General features: G+C 39.6%; 1 protein-coding gene across 1 annotated transcript in view; it reads right to left on the reverse strand.

Annotated features, from left to right (window-relative positions):
* Nucleotides 1-19,160, reverse strand: part of Gucy2f (guanylate cyclase 2F, retinal) — an 88,196-nt gene extending 69,036 nt beyond the window's left edge. The window contains exons 1-3 of the mRNA XM_013025855.1: nucleotides 18,968-19,160; nucleotides 12,614-13,428; nucleotides 1,643-1,944 (exon numbers count right to left, since the gene is read on the reverse strand). Coding sequence (XP_012881309.1) covers nucleotides 1,643-1,944; nucleotides 12,614-13,343 — 1,032 coding nt within the window. The 5' untranslated portion in view covers nucleotides 13,344-13,428; nucleotides 18,968-19,160. The remainder of the gene's footprint in view (nucleotides 1-1,642; nucleotides 1,945-12,613; nucleotides 13,429-18,967) is intronic.
* Between the last annotated feature and the right edge of the window lie 250 nt (nucleotides 19,161-19,410).

A 19,410-nucleotide genomic window follows, 5' to 3' on the forward strand; every position in this document is an offset into this window, starting at 1 on the left:
GTCATTCTAAATAATTCTAAACATAGTTGTACTGGTAGCTTTAGTATGGTCTTGTTTGTGTTCATTTGGGTAAATGCCCAAAAGTGGGATTTCTGGGTCATATGTGGAGTCTTTTGAGGAACCATACACAATGGAACTCTATACCTCCAGCAGAAAGAATGACATCGCCCCATTTGTTAGGAAATGGAAAGACTTAGAAAAAATTATATTAAGTGAAGTAAGCCAGACCCAAAGAAACATAGGTCCTATGGTTTCCCTTATTTGCAATAACTAGTATATGTCTGAGACAAGCAGAAAAGGTCAGATAAGTTGATGTTAGGTGAAATGAACCCCAAGATAAGTTAAATGTGCTCATTATCTTGCCCATGTAATTGTAACCCCTCTGTACGGTATTTTTCACAATAAAAATAAATAAGTAAATAAATAAATAAATAATTCTAAAAAAATGTTCATGGTCTGCATCTGATTCTAACCTATATAGTGGAGTACAGGAGTTGGGTGTGGTGGTGCTACATATAATCCCAGCACCTGGGAGACAAAGACAGGAAGATCACAAGTTAGAGGCAAGTTTAGGCTACATAGAAAGTTTGAGACCAAAAAAAGAAGAAGAAGAAGAAGAAAGAAAGTTTGAGTCCAGAATGAGCTTCATGCAAAGATCCTATATCAAGAAATCAAAACAAAGAAACTGCCATATGCATTTTTCTAATCGAACTGACTTCTCTTGCCTCCCTATCTCTCATTTTTCATCCTATTTGCATTCTTCCTCATTATTTTTGTCTTTGTTTGCCACCCTTTTCTCTGCTTTTTTCCTCTCGCTACTCCTTTCTCTTCATCTGGACTGTAAGTGGCTATAATTTGAACTTTGGTTGCCTAAAATGAAATATATCTATACTTATGTGCACATATATTTGTACAAATCCTTTTTCCTGTATTGGAAAGGAAGACTTCTTTTCCAGCCCAAATGATTCCTTACTAATCAGTTTATTTCTGGGCTCTCTTTACCCACTGACTTATTCATCCCTAGAAAGGAGAACTGAGTTACTTTTTAATTTGCTTGTTTTACAAGGGGCATTTAGTATGCATACATCAAGCCACTCTTCTTAATCTTGGGAGTGGACTACCTATCAGAAGTGTGTTGCTTCCTTCCCTCCTCCAGTGGTTCAGCAATGCTAGTGACTAGATGAAAATTTAATTCTCAAATCCAGTATTTAGAAGCTCAAATGCCTACAAATAGAAGCTACACTCTTCAATAATAGCATTATCAATAATAAAGTTGCCATTTTCTTCTCATATTGCTGAATTCCTTCAGAACCTTGGTCATAAATAAGACTATTTAAGAGGCTCCCTTGAACAGTACTGGCGTATGTTAAAGTTTTGTTGCCCTATTCTTAAATATATTTTGTTTGGGCTTCATGAATATATCTTGTTGGTTGCTTGAAGATGAAAAAAAAATTCTACAATTTGTCTTTGTTATTTAAGTATTTTCTGTAAGGACTTAAGTGTTTTCTATAAGGAAATGCTGTTCTGATTTGTATCTGCTATTGATTGGCTTTTCTTTGGAATCAAATATATAGATAGGAAAAACCCATTGTCCCAATTTTTGAGGTTCTTAGCTCATGAAAACTTGTGCATCTGCACTTACTTGATGTGACTCCAGTTTCTTGGGAATTTCACCATTAGCTGCTGCTTCTGTGTAGGCTTGGTAGAAGGTCTTTTCTTGGGACTCCACTGTAATGGTCAACACAGCATCATAGGCTTCCCGGAGCTTCTTGTTGTTCTTTAGGACCTGGTAGGGGGTGTGCTTATAAGGTAAACTGTAGAGCAGGGTATCATAGGGAACAAAGACATAAGTTCCATCGGTCATTTTCAGATCATGAGCCCATTCCAAGAGGCGTGTCTGGGTCTCTCCCCCAATCAAGGCCGAGTGCATACACATGATGATTACTGAAAAAAAAAAAAAGCAAGGAGGTTCTGGTAGTCAAATGCAGCAGCAAAAACTATAGATGAGGAAAATAAATGAATAAACAAATTTATAAATTATTTCTTTGCTATACCTCCAAGAAGAACAAGTTATTGAGGTCCTGAGCTGAGGCTGAGGTATGTTCAGGAACTCTGGATAAGTGGCAGGTAGCACAACAAAGAGGCATTGGGGTTAGAAGTGATAGGTTTATTACCCTAATACAACCATCTATTAGCTGAATACCTTTGAGTAAATTAACCTCTCTCTGCTTCAGCCATAAAGTAGAGAGGTAACCTGGGCTTCATGGAGAAGTAGTGATGATTCAAGGAAACAATACACATAATGGGCTTAGTTCATGACATTTAATAAACAGAAGATACTAATGTACCTAAGGATACAAAAACTAGAAGAAGAGGGTAGAAGATAGTCCCCTAGCCCCTACTTTTATTCTCCACCTCCTAAAAGTATTCTTTCCAATACATTTTGACCAATTGTTCTCACCCTTACCAAGGGCACTGTAGACAATGAATGACACTAAATCATACTCATCCATAAATGCTACTAATATTATGGGTGATCGGTTCAACTTTTTAAATCTAACTTTCTTATAATTGGAATTACTTTGCGCTCAATTTAATTCTTCTTAGATTTATGAAACAATGTTGTTTGGCAAAGTTATGCTAGAATAGAGTGGATTAGGGGGGCCATGGTTGAAGAATGGCAGCTAGATCATGAGACTGAAAGTCTTATATCTAATTTCTTCCTTGGCATGCTAAATGAGTTTAGTTTAAGCCCACTTGTGCTTCAGTGCCCACATTTAAAATGTAGTTTCCAGTGCATTTCACAGGTACATTGAGTAGTTTAATTAGATAATGCCTGGCAAGTGTTCTGAGCTCCTTGAAGAAAGGCAAAAGTCCTATTGCCATTGGTAAATATTAATTATACATGCTTACATGGAATCTTTAATCTCAGGAACTAAGTGTGCTTAACTACATTCAATGAGTGGTCTTGGGCATTTACATATTGCTTCATCTGTTTTCAAAAGCCTGTTTTCTACCCTTGTTAAATACTCTGAGAAAGTTTCCTTTTGGAGCAATGGCTGGTATCATTTATTTTTTCAAAGTAACTAGTAAGTTATAAAATTTCTTCAAATACCATACATACACCCACACACACCACATCCCGTAGCACAGCATAAACTGAGTTTTTAAATGACAATTAGCTACTTCAAAATAATTACTATAAGAGGTTTATGTGCATTTAAAATTTTCTAAGGATATCTTTGGAGCTTGTCCATGAGCCAAATAAGAAATTCAACCTCAACTGCTCATAATGACATATTATAAAATGGGAGGAGGTAATGTCAGGGAGAATTAACATGGCAAGAGTTGGATTCAGAATGAGAAGCTAGGAATGAAGGCGTTACTCTCTGTACTTGGCTACACCATTAAACATGAATTGGGTCATGGTAGCCCTAGTCATAGTCCTGTTAAGAGGAACAAATGAGCTAGGCAATGTGCTTTCATTGGCCAGTTCATCTGACAGTATTCTTAACAAGTAAGTCAGTATTAGCATATTTCTCCTACAAAGACAGATTAAATGACTTGATCAAGGTTACTTAATACAATTCCATATAAGTTCCTTAGGGGATATGAAAATTAGTGCACGGAAAATGTTAGAGCTAAGTCCTTTTGTGTCAGTTGAACTACAGAAAATACTTCAGTGTATGTAGACAGTGCTATTAGTATGTAGCATCCAGATATACACTTCGCTATCTCCTGGGAGTTTTAGTAACCAATAGCTAATTAATTACCCACAGCTGAAGAGACGTGTCTTGCTCAAGGTCATGTGTCTTTAGCCAAGTCCTAGGGTTGGCTCAAGCTGATTCATCAGAGCTTGTGGTTAAATTTTCAGGGGTCCCTTGAGCCAGATAGTATCATTTTAGTAGCTTGAAATTGGTCATGAGAGGAGTGATTACACAATGGAAATCAGCAAGTACCACAAATCTGGATCCCCACCCCTCTCCCATGAAGGAGATGATGGTTACAAAATTGTTAGCACAGCCAGGTGCCTGTGGCTCACACCTGTAATCCTATATACAGAGGAAGCTGAGATCTGAGGATTGCAGTTCAAAGCCAGCCCCAGCCAGAAAGTCCATGAGATTTTATCTCCAATAAACCACCAGAAAACTGAAAGTGGTACTGTGGCACAAGTGGTAGAGCGCTAGCCTTGAGTTGAAGAACTGAGGGACAGTGTCCAGGCCCAGAGTTCAAGCCCCACAACCGACAAAAAAATATATTACCACATATATTACCCTCTTTCTCTGGGTTTGACTGCACCTAGTGACTGGTATACATGGAGTCAAAAAGACCCAGACTCCTTATGTCCATTCTGGACAATACTGAAGGGTCTTCCCAACTCTAGAGCTCTATGTAGGATTGGATAAGGCCTTTGATGTGAGTGCATTGAAGTTCAGTTTTCTTCCCAATTGACCAACTCTGTCTCCCCTCACAGGTGTTACCCTTGGAAGTATTCAAACAAATTTCCTAAATTCATAGTTCCATGGATTTCTTGAGATTCCTTAAGACTAGGAATAATCTTGGAAGTGATATTTGAGCAGGTAGATACTACCTAGTTCATCATTAACTTACCCAAGACCTGAATTGCTTTATTTTTCTTTCACTGGCCCCTATTGATATCATTTTAGATATAAACAGTCCATTTTTTTTGTAACTAGAAAGACCCTTTGAGATCATGTAGCTCAACCTGTCCACAAGGGGAAATGATCGGTCTTCTCTTTTTTTGGCATGGCAAACCTTGCCATTGAACATAATTAAAGTAGAAAGCATAAATACTGAATTCAAACAACAGCATCTTAATTTGATAGATTGAGCGCTTCATGAACAGGGATTTATGGATGCATCTGTTCTACAAGATGGTTTTACTAAACAGTTTTATTATCTCAAAATTACATTCATTAAAATGGGATTTGACTTGTAAGTTATTGTCAGGAAAGGATTAATAGACAGAAACCTTAAATCCTAGACAAGGATTGGGTCAACAGGTGGTCACCAAATAATACTAATTCATAAGTTCCTGTCCTGATTGTTAACAGTCAAGACATTCTATCGCCAAAACAGGGGAAGGGAAATGCACAGTCCTAAGATCACTTCTTACCAATTATGATATTCACAATTTCTCTAGGCTACTGGAGCCCCATTTGAGCTGTTTGGCAGTTGTGTCTTCATCTTCAATGCTACTATCAGGAAATGTCACGAAATTCCAGGAAGAAGCAATTCCTAAGTCACTCTACTCCCATTTTCTTCTTATATTGAAGTAGTCTGTCTAGTATTTCCTTAAGATGGAGGACTTGTATTACTCTAAAGATAAAGCTCTTTTTTTCTCACACAGAGTTCTTGCTATGGAGCTCCACACAGAAAAAACTGTGCCTGGTCTCACACTTTGTGAGAAAGAAATGGTTTCACTAGTTCTGAAGAGGCCCTTAAGAGCCAAATTCATGGCTGAGCGCAGGTGGCTCACGCCTGTAATCCTAGCTACTCAGGAGTCTGAGATCTGGGGATCACAGTTCAAAGCCAGCCCAGGCAGGAAAAGTCCATGACACTCTTTTTTCCAATAAACCACTCAGAAAACCGGACGTGGTACTTTGGCTCAAGTGGTAGAGCATTAGGCTTGAGCTGAAGAGTTGAGGGACAGCACCCAGGCCCAGAGTTCAAGCACCACGAGTGACAAAAAAAATAAAGAGCCATATTCATATGTTAGGCCTCAATATTATTTTCACTGGTACAGAAACCCTCCATTTAATTGCCCTTCACCGTCTTGTTAACTGTTTTGTGTGTACTCACTGAAATTCATTGTAACCTATTTCATTTTAAAAATTGTTGAGATTGACGAGAGGACAGATTCAGAGGAGGGATGGGGGAACATACAGGTTTTTTTCCAAGTCTCTCCTTTCCCAGAATTCCCCTCCATTTAGTCGTATTGTAAAAGTAAGTTCATATTCTCTTCGCCTCAGTGTTCTCCTACCCTGTCTATAAAATGGCTCTGTAAGAAGAGTGCTAGTTTATTTACCATAGTTAAGATATGGACCCAACCCACATGCCCCTCAGCAGATGAATGGATCAAGAAAATATGACATGTATATACATATATCCATATATATATATGTATACACACACAAAAAAATGGAATTCTATACCTCCATCAGAAAGAATGACATTGCCCCATTTGTTAGGACATGGAAAGACTTGGAAAAAATTATATTAAGTGAAGTAAGCCAGGCCCAAAGAAACATAGGTCCCATGGTTTCCCTTACTTGCAATAACTAGTACATGCATAGGACAAGCAGAAAAGGTGAAAAGCTATGTACATATGACCATATAAGCAAAATGAACCCAAAGATAGAGACATATCTTTTTTTCTTTCTTGCCATTGTTTCTAATGTATTTATAATGTACCATGTGATTTTGTTGTTGCTTTATATGTTGCTCCCCCATGGTATAACCCCTATTTTCACTGTATTTGATGTCAGTGCCCTACATCTTGTATGTATACTTCTCTAATTTGGGGAGGGGAGGGGAGAAAACAACATGCTTAAATAAGGATACAGGTTGACCCATTGTAACAATGAGGCAACAAAAAAGAGAAGAGTGCTAGAGGCTCTGGCACATAAATGCTTTGCAGTCCTCTCCCCTAATGTGGTTCAACTCATTTTAAGAGCACTGTACTAAGCAATGCATGAACGTTTTTGTCAGCCAAGGAAATCCTACACATTTTCAGCCTGAAGTTCTGTAGCTACCACTACTTAACTTCTGCCAGTGTTAAACTGGTCCAAGCAGCTCAGCATGATACCAGACAATATTACATTCCATGACTATTCTGCTTGTATGAAAACATGATTTTTTTCATGCCTAGTAAAATATTTATTGCAAGTGCATTTATTACTTTAACATTGCTACCCAGCATGTGATACATTTTAAATATTTCTCAATATTTTGCAGTATAGGTCTTTGCAGTTTTGCCTAAGCTGCTATAATTGATAAACCCTCTTAAATAGAGGAAGCCTAGATGTTTAGAGATTTCTTTTACTGAGTCTTCAATAATTTGATCATTATGATAGTAGGCCCATTCAAGGAAAAACAAATTGTCCTTTTCTGTTTTATTTGTTTATACCAAATTTTATACCAAATTCTCCATCAGCATTAAGGCCTTTAGCCATAGCAGTATTTATTATTATTATTAGTTATTAGTTATTACTGCAGTAAAATAGGGCCAATGCCTAATGTACCTGAAGGCATTTAAAATAATTTAATCAGTAAGAATTTGAGACCCAAAAATGAAGAAAGAAAAACAGAAGGGTCGAATTATTTGTCATATAGAGAACACACAATCTCAAGTGCCCATGCTTCTTTTTCTATCATGGAGTTTGAAGTCAGGGCCTGGGTGCTGTCTCTGAGCTCTTTTCCTCAAAGTTAGCACTCTCCTACTTTCAGTCACAGCTCCACTTCTGTTTTATCTAGTGGCTAATTGCAGATAAGACTCTCAGAGACTTTCTTGCCTCGGCTGGCTTTGAACTACTTGAACCATAATCCTCAAATCTCGGCCTCCTGATTAACTTGGATTACAGGTGTGAGCATACTCAGCATATCTCAAATGGGCAGGAAGCAGGAGAACGTAGCTCTTTCAATAATCCAGTTATCCAAGTGTGGTCCCTGATCTATCAGTATCATTTTCTTTTTATCAGTGGTAGGGCCTGAGCTCTAGGACAGGGCACTGTCCCTCAGGAATTCGGCTCAAGGCTAGGGCTCTAGCCCTTGAGCCACAGTGCCACTTCTAGCTTTTTCTGCTTATGTGGTACTGAGGAATCAAACCCAGGACCTCATGCATGCAAGGCAAATACTTTACCACTGAGCTACCTTCCCAGCCCCGGTCTATACCCTTTTTGAAACAAAAACTCTGTAGAGACACTCTGTTTTGTAAACAAGCCCTTCAGGGAATTCTAACTTTGATTTGTGAGCTATGCTTTAGGCCAGCCTGAATATATCCCAGCTTTCCCATTCCCTAACTGTGTGACATTGGGAAAGTTATTTAACCTCTCAGCCTTAGAAATCTTATCTATAAAATTGGTAAGTAGCCATTTCCGCAGGAATTGAATAAAATGATCCATATAAAAACGTTGCAAAGTGACTAGCACATAATAAATCTTGATAAATATTAGCTATTATCATTGTTATTCTATGTACAAGAATTTTGGATAGATGGAAAGAACTTAGACCCCGAGTTTATAATAAGAATGTTATCTAATTTTGAAAGAAAAAGAGAAGGCCATTCTGTGTCACATTGCAATGAAGTATTTCCAATTTGGAAGGATTTAAAGGAAGCCCCAAATGGTCCAATAGCCCAAGAAGTTCAAATTGAAAGGATTTCACAATCAGCCCAGCATAGGGCTGATAGGCAAAAAAGGTGAGGAAAAGACAGGAGGGCTTGAAATAGCCATTTGAAAAGTTCTCTATAGAACTGGAGGTAGGCCTCCTGCTAGCCTTTGTAGAAATAAGAAAAGGAACCCCTCCTGGTTGAATGCAATCCCACAGGTGCTCTGCTTGGGGAGTGAATGCTCCTTTGTACCATTGGACAAAGGCCTCCAGCAGGGCTTATGGTTGGAGGAGCAGAGAGTGGAAGGGATTTTGGGCCTTCATGCCCACTCAGTTAGGTTTCCTTGTGCAGGTCAAAACCTACATAATCCCACATAGTAGCTGTGACTGTAAGTTGTGGCTTTTATCTTTGACCAATGTTTCTCCCAAGTCATTTTTTCTGAAATAATGACAATTGACAATTGATCCAAAGATTTAAGAGAACCAAGAAGAGGCTGAACGCCCCTGCTCTGAGACTTCACTTATTTTCTGCTGTTAATAATGCCTACACCAATCTACTTCTTATGAGACCCACAGATGTTGTAAAACTTGATAATTAAAATATATCCTGGACAATCTTGAGAGATAATAAATGAGATAATGAATGTGTGTGCATTTCTGTAGAGTGTTGGTTACATGGTTGCTTTTATTGTCTCTGTAAAGTTTGGTGAAAGGACACCTCCATGAGGTTCAGGCAGAAGAGAGTTTATTATGAGAACCAAGCCACCAGCCCACACTAGATGGAGGTGTGCAGAGAGAGGGCTTGTGGTGAGGAGAGAGATTATAAAGGGTGAGGGTAGGGAGGAGGTGTGGCTGCAACAGATAAGGAAGTGACCTCAGAGGATACAGAAGTGACCTCAGCACATCCCATAGCCCCAGTTACCTCAGATACAGGTGCTGGGTGGGGACTTCTAGGAGTGCCTCCTGCAGTGGTACACAGAGAGAAAACAAAAGGAAAGGGCCATTTTTTCTTAAGGTCTCTATGGCCCAACATCTAATAACATTTCTGTGGCTTCCCTTCCCAAGCACTTGAAGCTTTATTATTGCTACTATTATTTAACTACTTACTATTGTTTCATACTTAGGCATTTTGCTAAGAAAAATACACCCTCTAACTTTAGAAAAGTATCAATAATATATCTGAATTGAAAACATTAAGTTACAATAACAAAAACAACACACTAACCACTAGCAATGGCCTATTCTATTCCTTCTATGAAAGTTTACATGGGCTTCTAGAGTGACAAGAAGTAGCCTCATAGCCAGCAAAATAGGAAGAGGTTAAATTTTACCTTCCTCAGCCCTTCTTAGTAGAGACCACAAAAGTCTCAGTACCTATACAGTTCTCACTCAAGATAGATAACAGCTAGGAATACTTAGCAGCTTCAACCCCACCAGTTGAGAGTGGCTGGAGTCTCAGTGAGAGATTTGCTTTGATATGTGCTGTGTCTGGTGTGTTGCAGCTTATCTCAATGTGATGTTGGCCCAGTCTATACTGACTGGCTTCTGATTATATTTCACCTGCTCTCTAGTTTTTTAATGTGATCACAGATGTAACCTGGATAATAGGTCACTTGGCAAGAGTCCTGATGCTCTATTTTTATTCATTTCTAGGACCCTGGTTCTCATGTGTCTACTGGCTAAGGCACTGATCTCAATAAATGACTAAGTGGACAACAAGAACAAGAGCTATTTTTCTTTAACATTAATTTTGTTTTCCCCAGCATCTATGGTTATACTTTCCCTACAAGTTGGCATGCCCTCAGATACTAACACCTAGCTGTGCCAACTATGACTACCATACACTCCTATGGCTGCTGTATACTATGCTGCCTGAGATCATACTCAGTTCCAGACCAACCTACTCCTCAGCTTCCCTGTCCTCTTACCCTTAATCATATTCTTACTTATGTCACTGAGATCCTAGCATGTCTCATCTGAATATAATTATGTTTTGTTAAGAACTAGAGGAAAAAGTTCCTAGGGTATAGAGCTTTTTCTTTCCTTCCTCCTCCAAATTGTATGGCTATCCTTATGATTCAGGGACTTTCTTCGTTCCTTTACCTCTTTATCCTACGATTTGTCCATCAAAGACAAAACTCACATTCCCCTAGTGAATTGATCTATACTGTTACAAAGAAAATATTCTGACTAAACAAAGGTATATTAAGACAAAATTGGCTGGTCACGGCAAATAGGGAACATTTAAATGCAGTTTCATTAGCTCAAAAGCAATGGATCTCAAATCTGGCTGGGCTTTATAAGCACCTGGGAAGGAATTTAAAATATCTTTGCTGGGAGTCCAGCACAGACTGATCAAAATCTGGAGGTGGTGTTCAGGCTCCAGTTATTTTGCAAGGTGTTCAGATAATTGTAGTATGTGGCCAGAGTGAGAATCCTTGATCTAAAGAATGGATTCCTAATGGTAGAACAATAATATGTACATTTCCTACTTCTCTGCCTCAAAAGGGTTGTGGATGGTAAATATTGGATCCTAATTCCTCAGCCTGACAGCCCAAAGAGCTCCAAGGCCTAGGTTTATTTAACATTTCATGGTAGAAGCCAAGATGTCATTTCAAACATACTATTTTAAAAGGGAAGGTTGTGAAACACTCATGGAATGTAAACTTGCTAGAGACACTGGGCTTCATAAAGCTTTGTAACTTATTATAAAGTTATGATATTAAATATGATTTCCTGTTTCTAGCATGGGTCCTTACTAGAAATAGTTTTATAATCCACATACTTTGGTGCTCTGTATCTGGCTCTGTTATAAAGTAATCAGAGCCATGCAGATTGTTTAATATTACAAGATCTTATACACTGGAGTTGGAAGCAGACTACTATAGTTCCTGGAACTAAAACTTTTTGCCCTCATCCTCCCATAATGATCATAAATAAAGTCCAATACTAGAGACACTTGAAACCTAAAATGAGTTTCTGGTTATAAGCCAGGCCTAAACTGGATTACTCTCTAACAAGCCCTTTGTTATGTTAAGGAAATGACTAGAACCAAAACTAAAAGAAATAATCAGTTTGACAAGTAGTTTCTGAGCTATCTATCCTAAAGTGGTAGGGTGACTGCAGTGGGGAAATGAGCAAGATTCCTACTAATTGCTCCCACTTCTAAAGAAAGTTAAAATGGAGATTTAAAAAAATCTAAGAGCAAGCTGGGCGCCCTGGGTTCACATTCTAATCCTAGCTACTCAGGAGGCTGATATCTGAGGCTCAAGTTTTGAAGCCAACTCCTAAAGCAGGAAAGTCCCTAAGAGTCATATCTCTAATTAAGTACCAAAAAAACAGAAGTGGAGCTGCAGCTCAAAGTGGTATGGCACTAGGCCTTGAGCCAAAAAGCTCAGCACCCGGGGCCTAAGTTCAAGCCCCAGGACTAGTACACACAAAAAAATTAAGAGTAGAAACATAATTAAAACCAAGTGTCATGAGGGCTTGCCATAGATGTAAGTCAAAGAGTCTCTTCTAGAGGACCAGGAAGGACCCTGGTTTCCCACATCCACCCAACTTGCCGTGGAGATCTTTGTTTTAGTAAATTAAGACTTTTTGTGTCACAGGATGCCTTATCTACGCAAGAATTTTCTTAGAATGCAAACCTTTCCATGGAAAGGGAAATACCCTAATATTTAGTCAGTCTTACTATTTTGATTCGGTTTCATTTATCAGCTAGATGCTCTCCATGACAGGGAGAAAAGCCCTGCTTTCTGGAGAGGGATGAAACGGGAGGCATTTGGCATTCCCTGATTAGACAGGTTCTATGTGAGATGTGACAACACAAGGGCACTAGGCACCTATGAAGGAAAAGTACTCAGAAGGATTGAAAAGGTAGTCCCTTCTCAGTGACCAGGACTGACCAAAAACAAAACAAAAACAAGCATGGCCCTCTTTGGCTAGTCTTAAACCACTGTGGTCCCAGGGCAGGGAGGATGTGTGGCTAAACTAGTCTTAATGTCATTCTTCCACACCTAGGTGCTTACAACAGGAACTATCATCTAAGGGGTACCTCAGCCACTGAGTTCTCTGTACCTCTATTGAATCTCTAAGACTGTCTAAACCAGAGTGTTAAGGTGTAAGAGTGAGTGAAAGAGAATAAATGCATAAGAGGTCAGGGAATAATGTGCTAACCTAGAACATGAGAGCAGAAAACCTTGTGGTGATTGCCTTATTTTACACAAAAGCCACATTTAAACCTCTGACAGGGGCAAACACTCACTGCGAATTCTGTCTGCTTGGCGAATCCGCTGAAGAGCTTTCCGAATGCTTTGGCTGTCTTGTCCTGTAGTCAGGACGACCCCTACAGGTAGGCCACGGCTCCGAAGAGCACTTGCGACTTGATTGGCTGTATGTACCCAAATGTCTTCACCTGAGGAAATGACCCCAGCATGAGCCCACTGGAAATACTTCATGACAGTTACAAGCACTCGAATGGGAGAAGGGAGTATCCTAGAAAAGGTCGGGTAGCTATTCTTATTGTCTAATTCGTAATTCACACAAGCCCAAGAAAAAATCCCTTTCTCCCAGCTGTTTCCTAGGAGCGAGGCTGCCTCACAGTAGCCAGGGTTGGCAGGTCCAATAAATCCTGAGGCCATCTGGTGGTAGGAAATGAAACTGGATAGAGCCTTCGAAGTCTGGCAGTCTTCATTGAGAATCACATATTCAAACGAGTAACTCTGGTCAAGCAACTGGTCCCGGTTGATTCTTTTAATTGCCAATCCAGCTGCAACCTCAGGCAGGGCCTTTGAGAACAAAGGATCACAGGTCCAAGGGCCCACTACCCCTATCTTGTAGGGCAATGCCCACACTTGCTGCAAGAGAGATGGAAGGGCCAGGAGGCACAAGCATCCCTGGAGCTTGAAAGATGCAAAGCCATGCTTTCCCGACAGACTTCTGGGAACCACAAACCAGAGCATAAGGCGAGGCAAAGGCCAGGGTCCCAGGAACATAGCCCTCCTGCTTTCAGTGAGCTAATAATAAGATACTGGAAGGTTGCTCTGCTATGTTGAGGTGAACAACGGTGTTTCCAAATGCCTGTCAATCAGAGAAAAAAGTTTGTTACAACATTTTTTAAAAGTGCTGCATACTACCTGATTGTAAGATTTGAAGTTACTCATGCTGTTTCTGAAGCTTGTAGAAATAGCGTTTATGAAAGAATGACATTCCCCTGAATAGAAAGTTTCCTTCCCCAGCCAAAATTCCTTAGTAGATGGCACCCCAATCCATTATTTGCCCCTTTGTTTCAGTAAGACATCTTGGAAATTCAGACTCCTTCTCTGCTCCTTTGTTTTCAGTAAGACATCTTGGAAATTCAGACTCCTTCTCTGCTCCTCACTTTCAATCCACCACAAGTCATGTTGACTCAATGTTAGTAATATCTGCCCACCCATCCCAGTGTTGGGAAGACTACACATGTTCACAATGGCAAGTGTTTATAACAGAGCCCAGCTTCTCATGAGCATTTTGGGAGTCAAATTATGATCATTAGTATAGTTTTCAATATGTCTGCTCTCTTCCCTGCTATGCAAGAGATGGCTGAAAACAGATCATGGCAAGGCAGAATAAGAAATGCTATGACTGAGGTAGCCCGGACAGAGACAGACAAGAAGGATTACATAAATCCACACTCAAGAAAAGGAGAGGAGAGGAAAGCTAAAGGGATTCCAGACAGAAAGAACAATATGTATGAAGAAAGGATCTTTCTCTCTCTCTCTCTCTCTCTCTCTCTCTCTCTCTCTCTCTCTATCTATCTATCTATCTATCTATCTATCTATGGTTAGATTCTCAAAATTGCAAATCATTTGCTTTGCTTAGGTCTATGATATCTGCCATGATAAGGGCCTAATCCTAAATGTTAGGATTTAATCCTATAGATGGCAGTTTTAAGAAAAAAAGAAGTATTATCGGGTTTCCATTTTAAAGGATCACTCTAGGAGCAGTGTGGAGAATGGATTGGAATGGAGCAAGACTAGAAGCAGGATGACACATTTGGAGGCACAACAGTAAAATGACAGACTAGGAGGAGTTAAGATACATTCTCCAGAATTAAATATGTAAAAGAGAAAATTTTGAGACCCCCCCAAAAGATACGAGTTGATGGATTATAATATCACAATGAGGGCTGGGAAGGTAGCTCAGTGGTAGAGCGCTTGCCTTCCATGCATGAGGCCCTGGGTTCGATTCCCCAGCACCACATAAGCAAAAAGGAAAAAAGCCGGAAGTGGCACTGTGCCTCAAGTGGTAGAGTGCTAGCCTTGAGCTGAAGAGCTGAGGGACAGTGCCCAGGCCTAGAGTTCAGGCCCACGAACAGACCCCCCCAAAAAAAATCACAATGAGCAAAAAAAATGTGAGAATTAATGAAGTAAATTCAGCAGTGCACAGACATCTTAAGATAACACATGCAAGGCCTTTGTGTACCTCTTTTCTTACAACTCCACTTATACTGTTCTTATCTCATGATATAGTACAGTTAATGTAGTTCGTCAGAGTATTGAGTGTATTATTTGGAAAGTGCTATTCCTATTGTTTAGAATTCATCCCTTCCTCTTGCTCTGCTTCCATAGTCTCTTGATAACTCTAACATGTATTTATTTTGGCGGGGGGGGGGTCCGGTCGTGGGGCCTGAACTCTGGGCCTGGGTGCTGTCCCTCAGCTCTTCAGCTCAAGGCTAGCACTCTACCACTTGAGCCACAGCACCATTTCTGGCTTTTTTCTTTTGCTTCTGTGGTGCTGAGGAATCGAACCCAGGGCCTCAAGCATGCAAGACAAGCACTCTACCACTGAGCCACCTTCCCAGCCCTCTCTTGATAACTCTAACCTAAAGGCCCAGATTAAGTTTTTCCTGCTTTTTGCTGCCTTAGTTAACATTGGTACATTGAGTTCTTTCTGTCTTTATCTGTGCCTCATACATAAGACCATTAGAGTAGGCTTCACTGATGATAAGTTGTATTTCTGGTGTAGCTTGTGACAAGGATACAAAACTATTTAATAGCTCTGAATTTCTAGGATGTCATATTTCCAGCCACAAGGAGTACCCAAGTGGAACTCTGTGGAGAACAGAGGTCACTAGACTAGGAATTCCTAGAGACCATTTATATCCCTAATGCCTAGCCAAGTGTCCTACAGATTGTAGGTGAAATGACTAACAAACTTAATTTGACCCAAGGTTACAAATAACCTCAGTAGGTGTAATAAGAGGAGAGAGATGGTAATGAGGAAAATCTTTAGTAAATATTTAATTCTAATGAAATATCCAAATATTGGCATTGCTCTCTTCTGGGTTGATAGCACAGATATACACTGGTCAAGGCCCAATCTTGTTGTTTATTATTGTGTGCTAGTCCTGTTGGATGTATATTTTGATTATCATCCCTAATTATGTGAAAAATTCTATTCCAGAAACCAATCTGGAACACACCTGATAATCTTAGAGACCCACCACAATAAGATGCCCCACATTCATACACAGATGAATGCTGGTTTAAATGAGACACAACAAAGATTTGGTGGAGGAAGTAACCGCAAAAAATAACATGAGCTAGAGGCTAATGGCTATGTGGGCTGGAAGAAAGATAACTTTCCACTTTACCCAAAGAAAAGCATAGTATAAATGGTAATGTTACTACTCTCCCCCAAAACAAATCTGAGTAGCTAGTATTGCAAGCATAAGCCTCAGCACTCAGTTACTCAGGAGGCTGAGATCTAAAGATTGTGGTTCAAAGCCACACCAGATAGGAAAGTCCATGAGATTCTTATCTCCAATAAAGTAATCAGAAAAATTCAGAAGAGGCTTTGTGGTAGAGGGCTAGCCTTGAGCAAAGAGAGGCTCTGGCACAGAGCCCAAGCCCAGAGTTCAAGCCCCAGGACCAGAAAAAAAAAAGATCAGACCTGTGTGTTGGGTTGAAAGCATATAAATGAGATATAAGCTGAACTCTAGTCAAGAGCTACATGCTTCTCTTCCTACCTTTCTCCAGTCCCAGTCATTTCTCTGTTACAGCCAAAGTTGGCAGCCCCTATAGGAGAGATCCCTGTTCTCAATGTGTATTGTGACAAAGGTACTGAAGATATTGAACTATATTGTATCTGTCCTTCCAAGGCCCTAAAAGCCACTCAAAGTGAGCAACAGGGAGGACAACCCCATGATGGGAACAGACCCCTATTCGCAGCAAAATGAAGGCTGTTCTATATAAAGTTATGTCTAGTTTTTGAGAATGAGAGTCTTTGGAGGACATCCTCCAATTCTCCATTCCTTCATTTGCACAATGGAGGTAAATGTAATCCTTTTGAGATAAGGGATTATAGAAGTTATCATGTTAAGCACACGATTGTCTTTGCTGTTTGGAAATTGGATTGCACTGGGAATCAGAAGATGAGGGTCCTGGATCCAGCTCTGTACTGCTATACCATGCCACTTCCAACAGGTTGCCCCTCCTCCACAAGGTCTGTCCTTTGTTTCCCCTAAATTCTACCATAGGAACTGTAAATCCCTTCCTTCTCTGACATACCTTTGATCCTGGACTTCTGACTTCTTCCAGGAAATTACTTTTTTTAAAAAAATTTTAATTTATTTTTTATTGTGAAAATACTGTACAGAGGGGTTACAATTACATGGGCAAAATAGTGAGTACATTTCTTATTAAGCATTGTGGCCTCCTCCTTTGTTTCCCCTTCCCATCCCTTCCCAGCCTCTCCCCGCCCCCCCCCATCAAATCCCCCCCCCAAAGTTGTAAAGTTCGTTTTCAACATGACAACTTGTACTTCTCATTGTTGCAGCGGGTCCACCTGTATCCTTATTTAAAGGACTTGTTTAGGAAATTACTTTTTTAAACGTCTGCCCTCTTAACTACTTTCAAGCTTCATTCAGTATTTCCTGGTCTTTTCCCTCTAATTAGCTTCTTACTAGAGTTAGAAATGCCCAAGTAATTTCCACTTACTTCTATCTGAGACTCAGTTTTGATTGATATTTTGACCTATAATTGTCTATAAAGAGCCTATGATGGAAGGCCTACTCCTTCAATCCTAGAATTGGGCTACACTGAAAGCCTATATACGTGAACCCATTAGTTTTCATTGCTCAAAAACTACTCATTGAGAATGTGGTCTGTACTAGGACAGTATCTATCAAAAAAGGAGGGGAATAGAGTGGCCTGGCAAAGAAGTCTCAACAGAAAAAGCAATCATCTACTACAAGAGGAGGAGAGAAAGAACACATGCTTGCATGTAAGGCTAAATTTATATGTCCCTTGTTTGCTTTTGCTCATGATCCTATCTCTGGTGCGTTGCATTATACTTGGCACATAGTATGTACTCAATAAGTATTTGTTGAACAAATGGTGAAAAGAAGACATGGAGCACAGATGAATGTGTTATGTACTATGTTCTTGACAAGGCTGTGTTTTAGACCTTGATCAGAACTCAACTTGGCAAAATTGTCCAGTCAGTAAAGTTTGCCTTCAAAGTTCTAGCCTAATTCTCTCTACTACTAGAGAGAAAAACAGCTCTAGGGGAAAAAAGTCTTTAAATAATCTGCACTTCTTTGTAAATGAATATTATTTGACATTTTCCATGATTTTTCCCAACCAGTGGTGTTTTTAATAGGAGTGGGGCCATTTTACAGAAAGAAACTTACTCTTTAGGGAAAAAAGAAAGGAAGGTAGGAAGGCAGATGGCATGACAGGCCAAGGTGGGAGAGGGGGCGGAGAAAATGAAAGGAAGGGAAAGGAAGGGAAAGGAAAGGAAACTATGAAAGAAAAAGGGAAGGGGAAGGAAAAGAAGAAAGGGAAAGGGAAGGAGAACAAGGGAATGGGGAGGAAGCAGAAGGGAAAGGAAAAGAATACCCCAAGCCTCAATCTGCTGGTTTAGATTTCAAGACAAAATAATAAAGCTTTTTTGTAAAAGACATTGTCTATTGACTTGAAAGCAAGCTAGCCAAAGGTTTCTTGGGGTTAATTGAAAACGCATACATAAATAAAATCTGAAAGTATGAAATTTTAGAAATAGAATACCATTGACCCTCAGTTATTCTGTAGCTGTTTCCTAGGTAACACAGGTATAAACAGCTGCGTGGGATCAAGCTTCAATGGGCAGTAGTTGGCACAGATGAATCATTTCATTTCAGGTAGCTTTTAAAATCTAGTAGGAAGCCTGATTTAATAAGGAAAATTCTTTTCTTTAAGCATATACCAAGAAAGACTATGACAAATGGCTCTCAGAGAAATAGCTCCTCACCCTAACTTGTCAGGTAGAAGACTTCTATCAAAGACTGATCTTTACTTTTACAGTCCAATCAAGTTAACAACTTGTATACAACAACATAAGGAAAAAAGAAAGAAGCAAAAGAAAGAAGTAAAAATGAATGCTTGGAGGAGAGCCTTGAAGCCCAAATATTGATTTAAAACTGTCTTGCAGCCTTTGTCTCCCCTTCATTCCTTCTTCTCTTTCATTCTTTAATTTTTTCAAACTACTATGGTAGCAAAAAAAATACTCTAACATCTCACGTAGAGTCTGAACTCACAGGTGGGCTGTTTTTTCTCCTATGAAAGCCTTCTAGAAAAAAGAGCTGTCAATTACTCACCATGTAATTCACCACTCAAATGTCTTCAATTTCCCACCTGCTCATGCAAATCTCTGGCATAGCCACCTTGGGTGTATGTTTCCGCATCCTCTATGCAGTTATGATCTTCCAAGGATTCCAGTCTGTTGAGAAATTTCATAAAAGGGGTAAATAATAAAGAGGGTGAGCAAAACTTTTTTCAAAAAAATCACTCCAGTATCTCTAGACCAAGCCCTGGATTAGGATTTAGAGCAACACTTCTAATCCTTTAAATTGATCCTACCTGTAGCTGAGTTAGTGCTGACCTAAATGCATTGACCCAGAGATTAACAATTAGAATCCTCCACAGACAATACCATCTTCTTTTAGAAATGTTATTTAGTTGTTTTTATTAGTATACATTCATTGTACAAATAGGTTTTATGATGATATGTACAGACATGAATACAAGCTACTATGATCAC

The sequence above is a fragment of the Dipodomys ordii genome, unplaced genomic scaffold, assembly GCF_000151885.1.
Source record: "Dipodomys ordii isolate 6190 unplaced genomic scaffold, Dord_2.0 Scaffold88, whole genome shotgun sequence".
Classification (NCBI taxonomy): Eukaryota; Metazoa; Chordata; class Mammalia; order Rodentia; family Heteromyidae; genus Dipodomys; species Dipodomys ordii.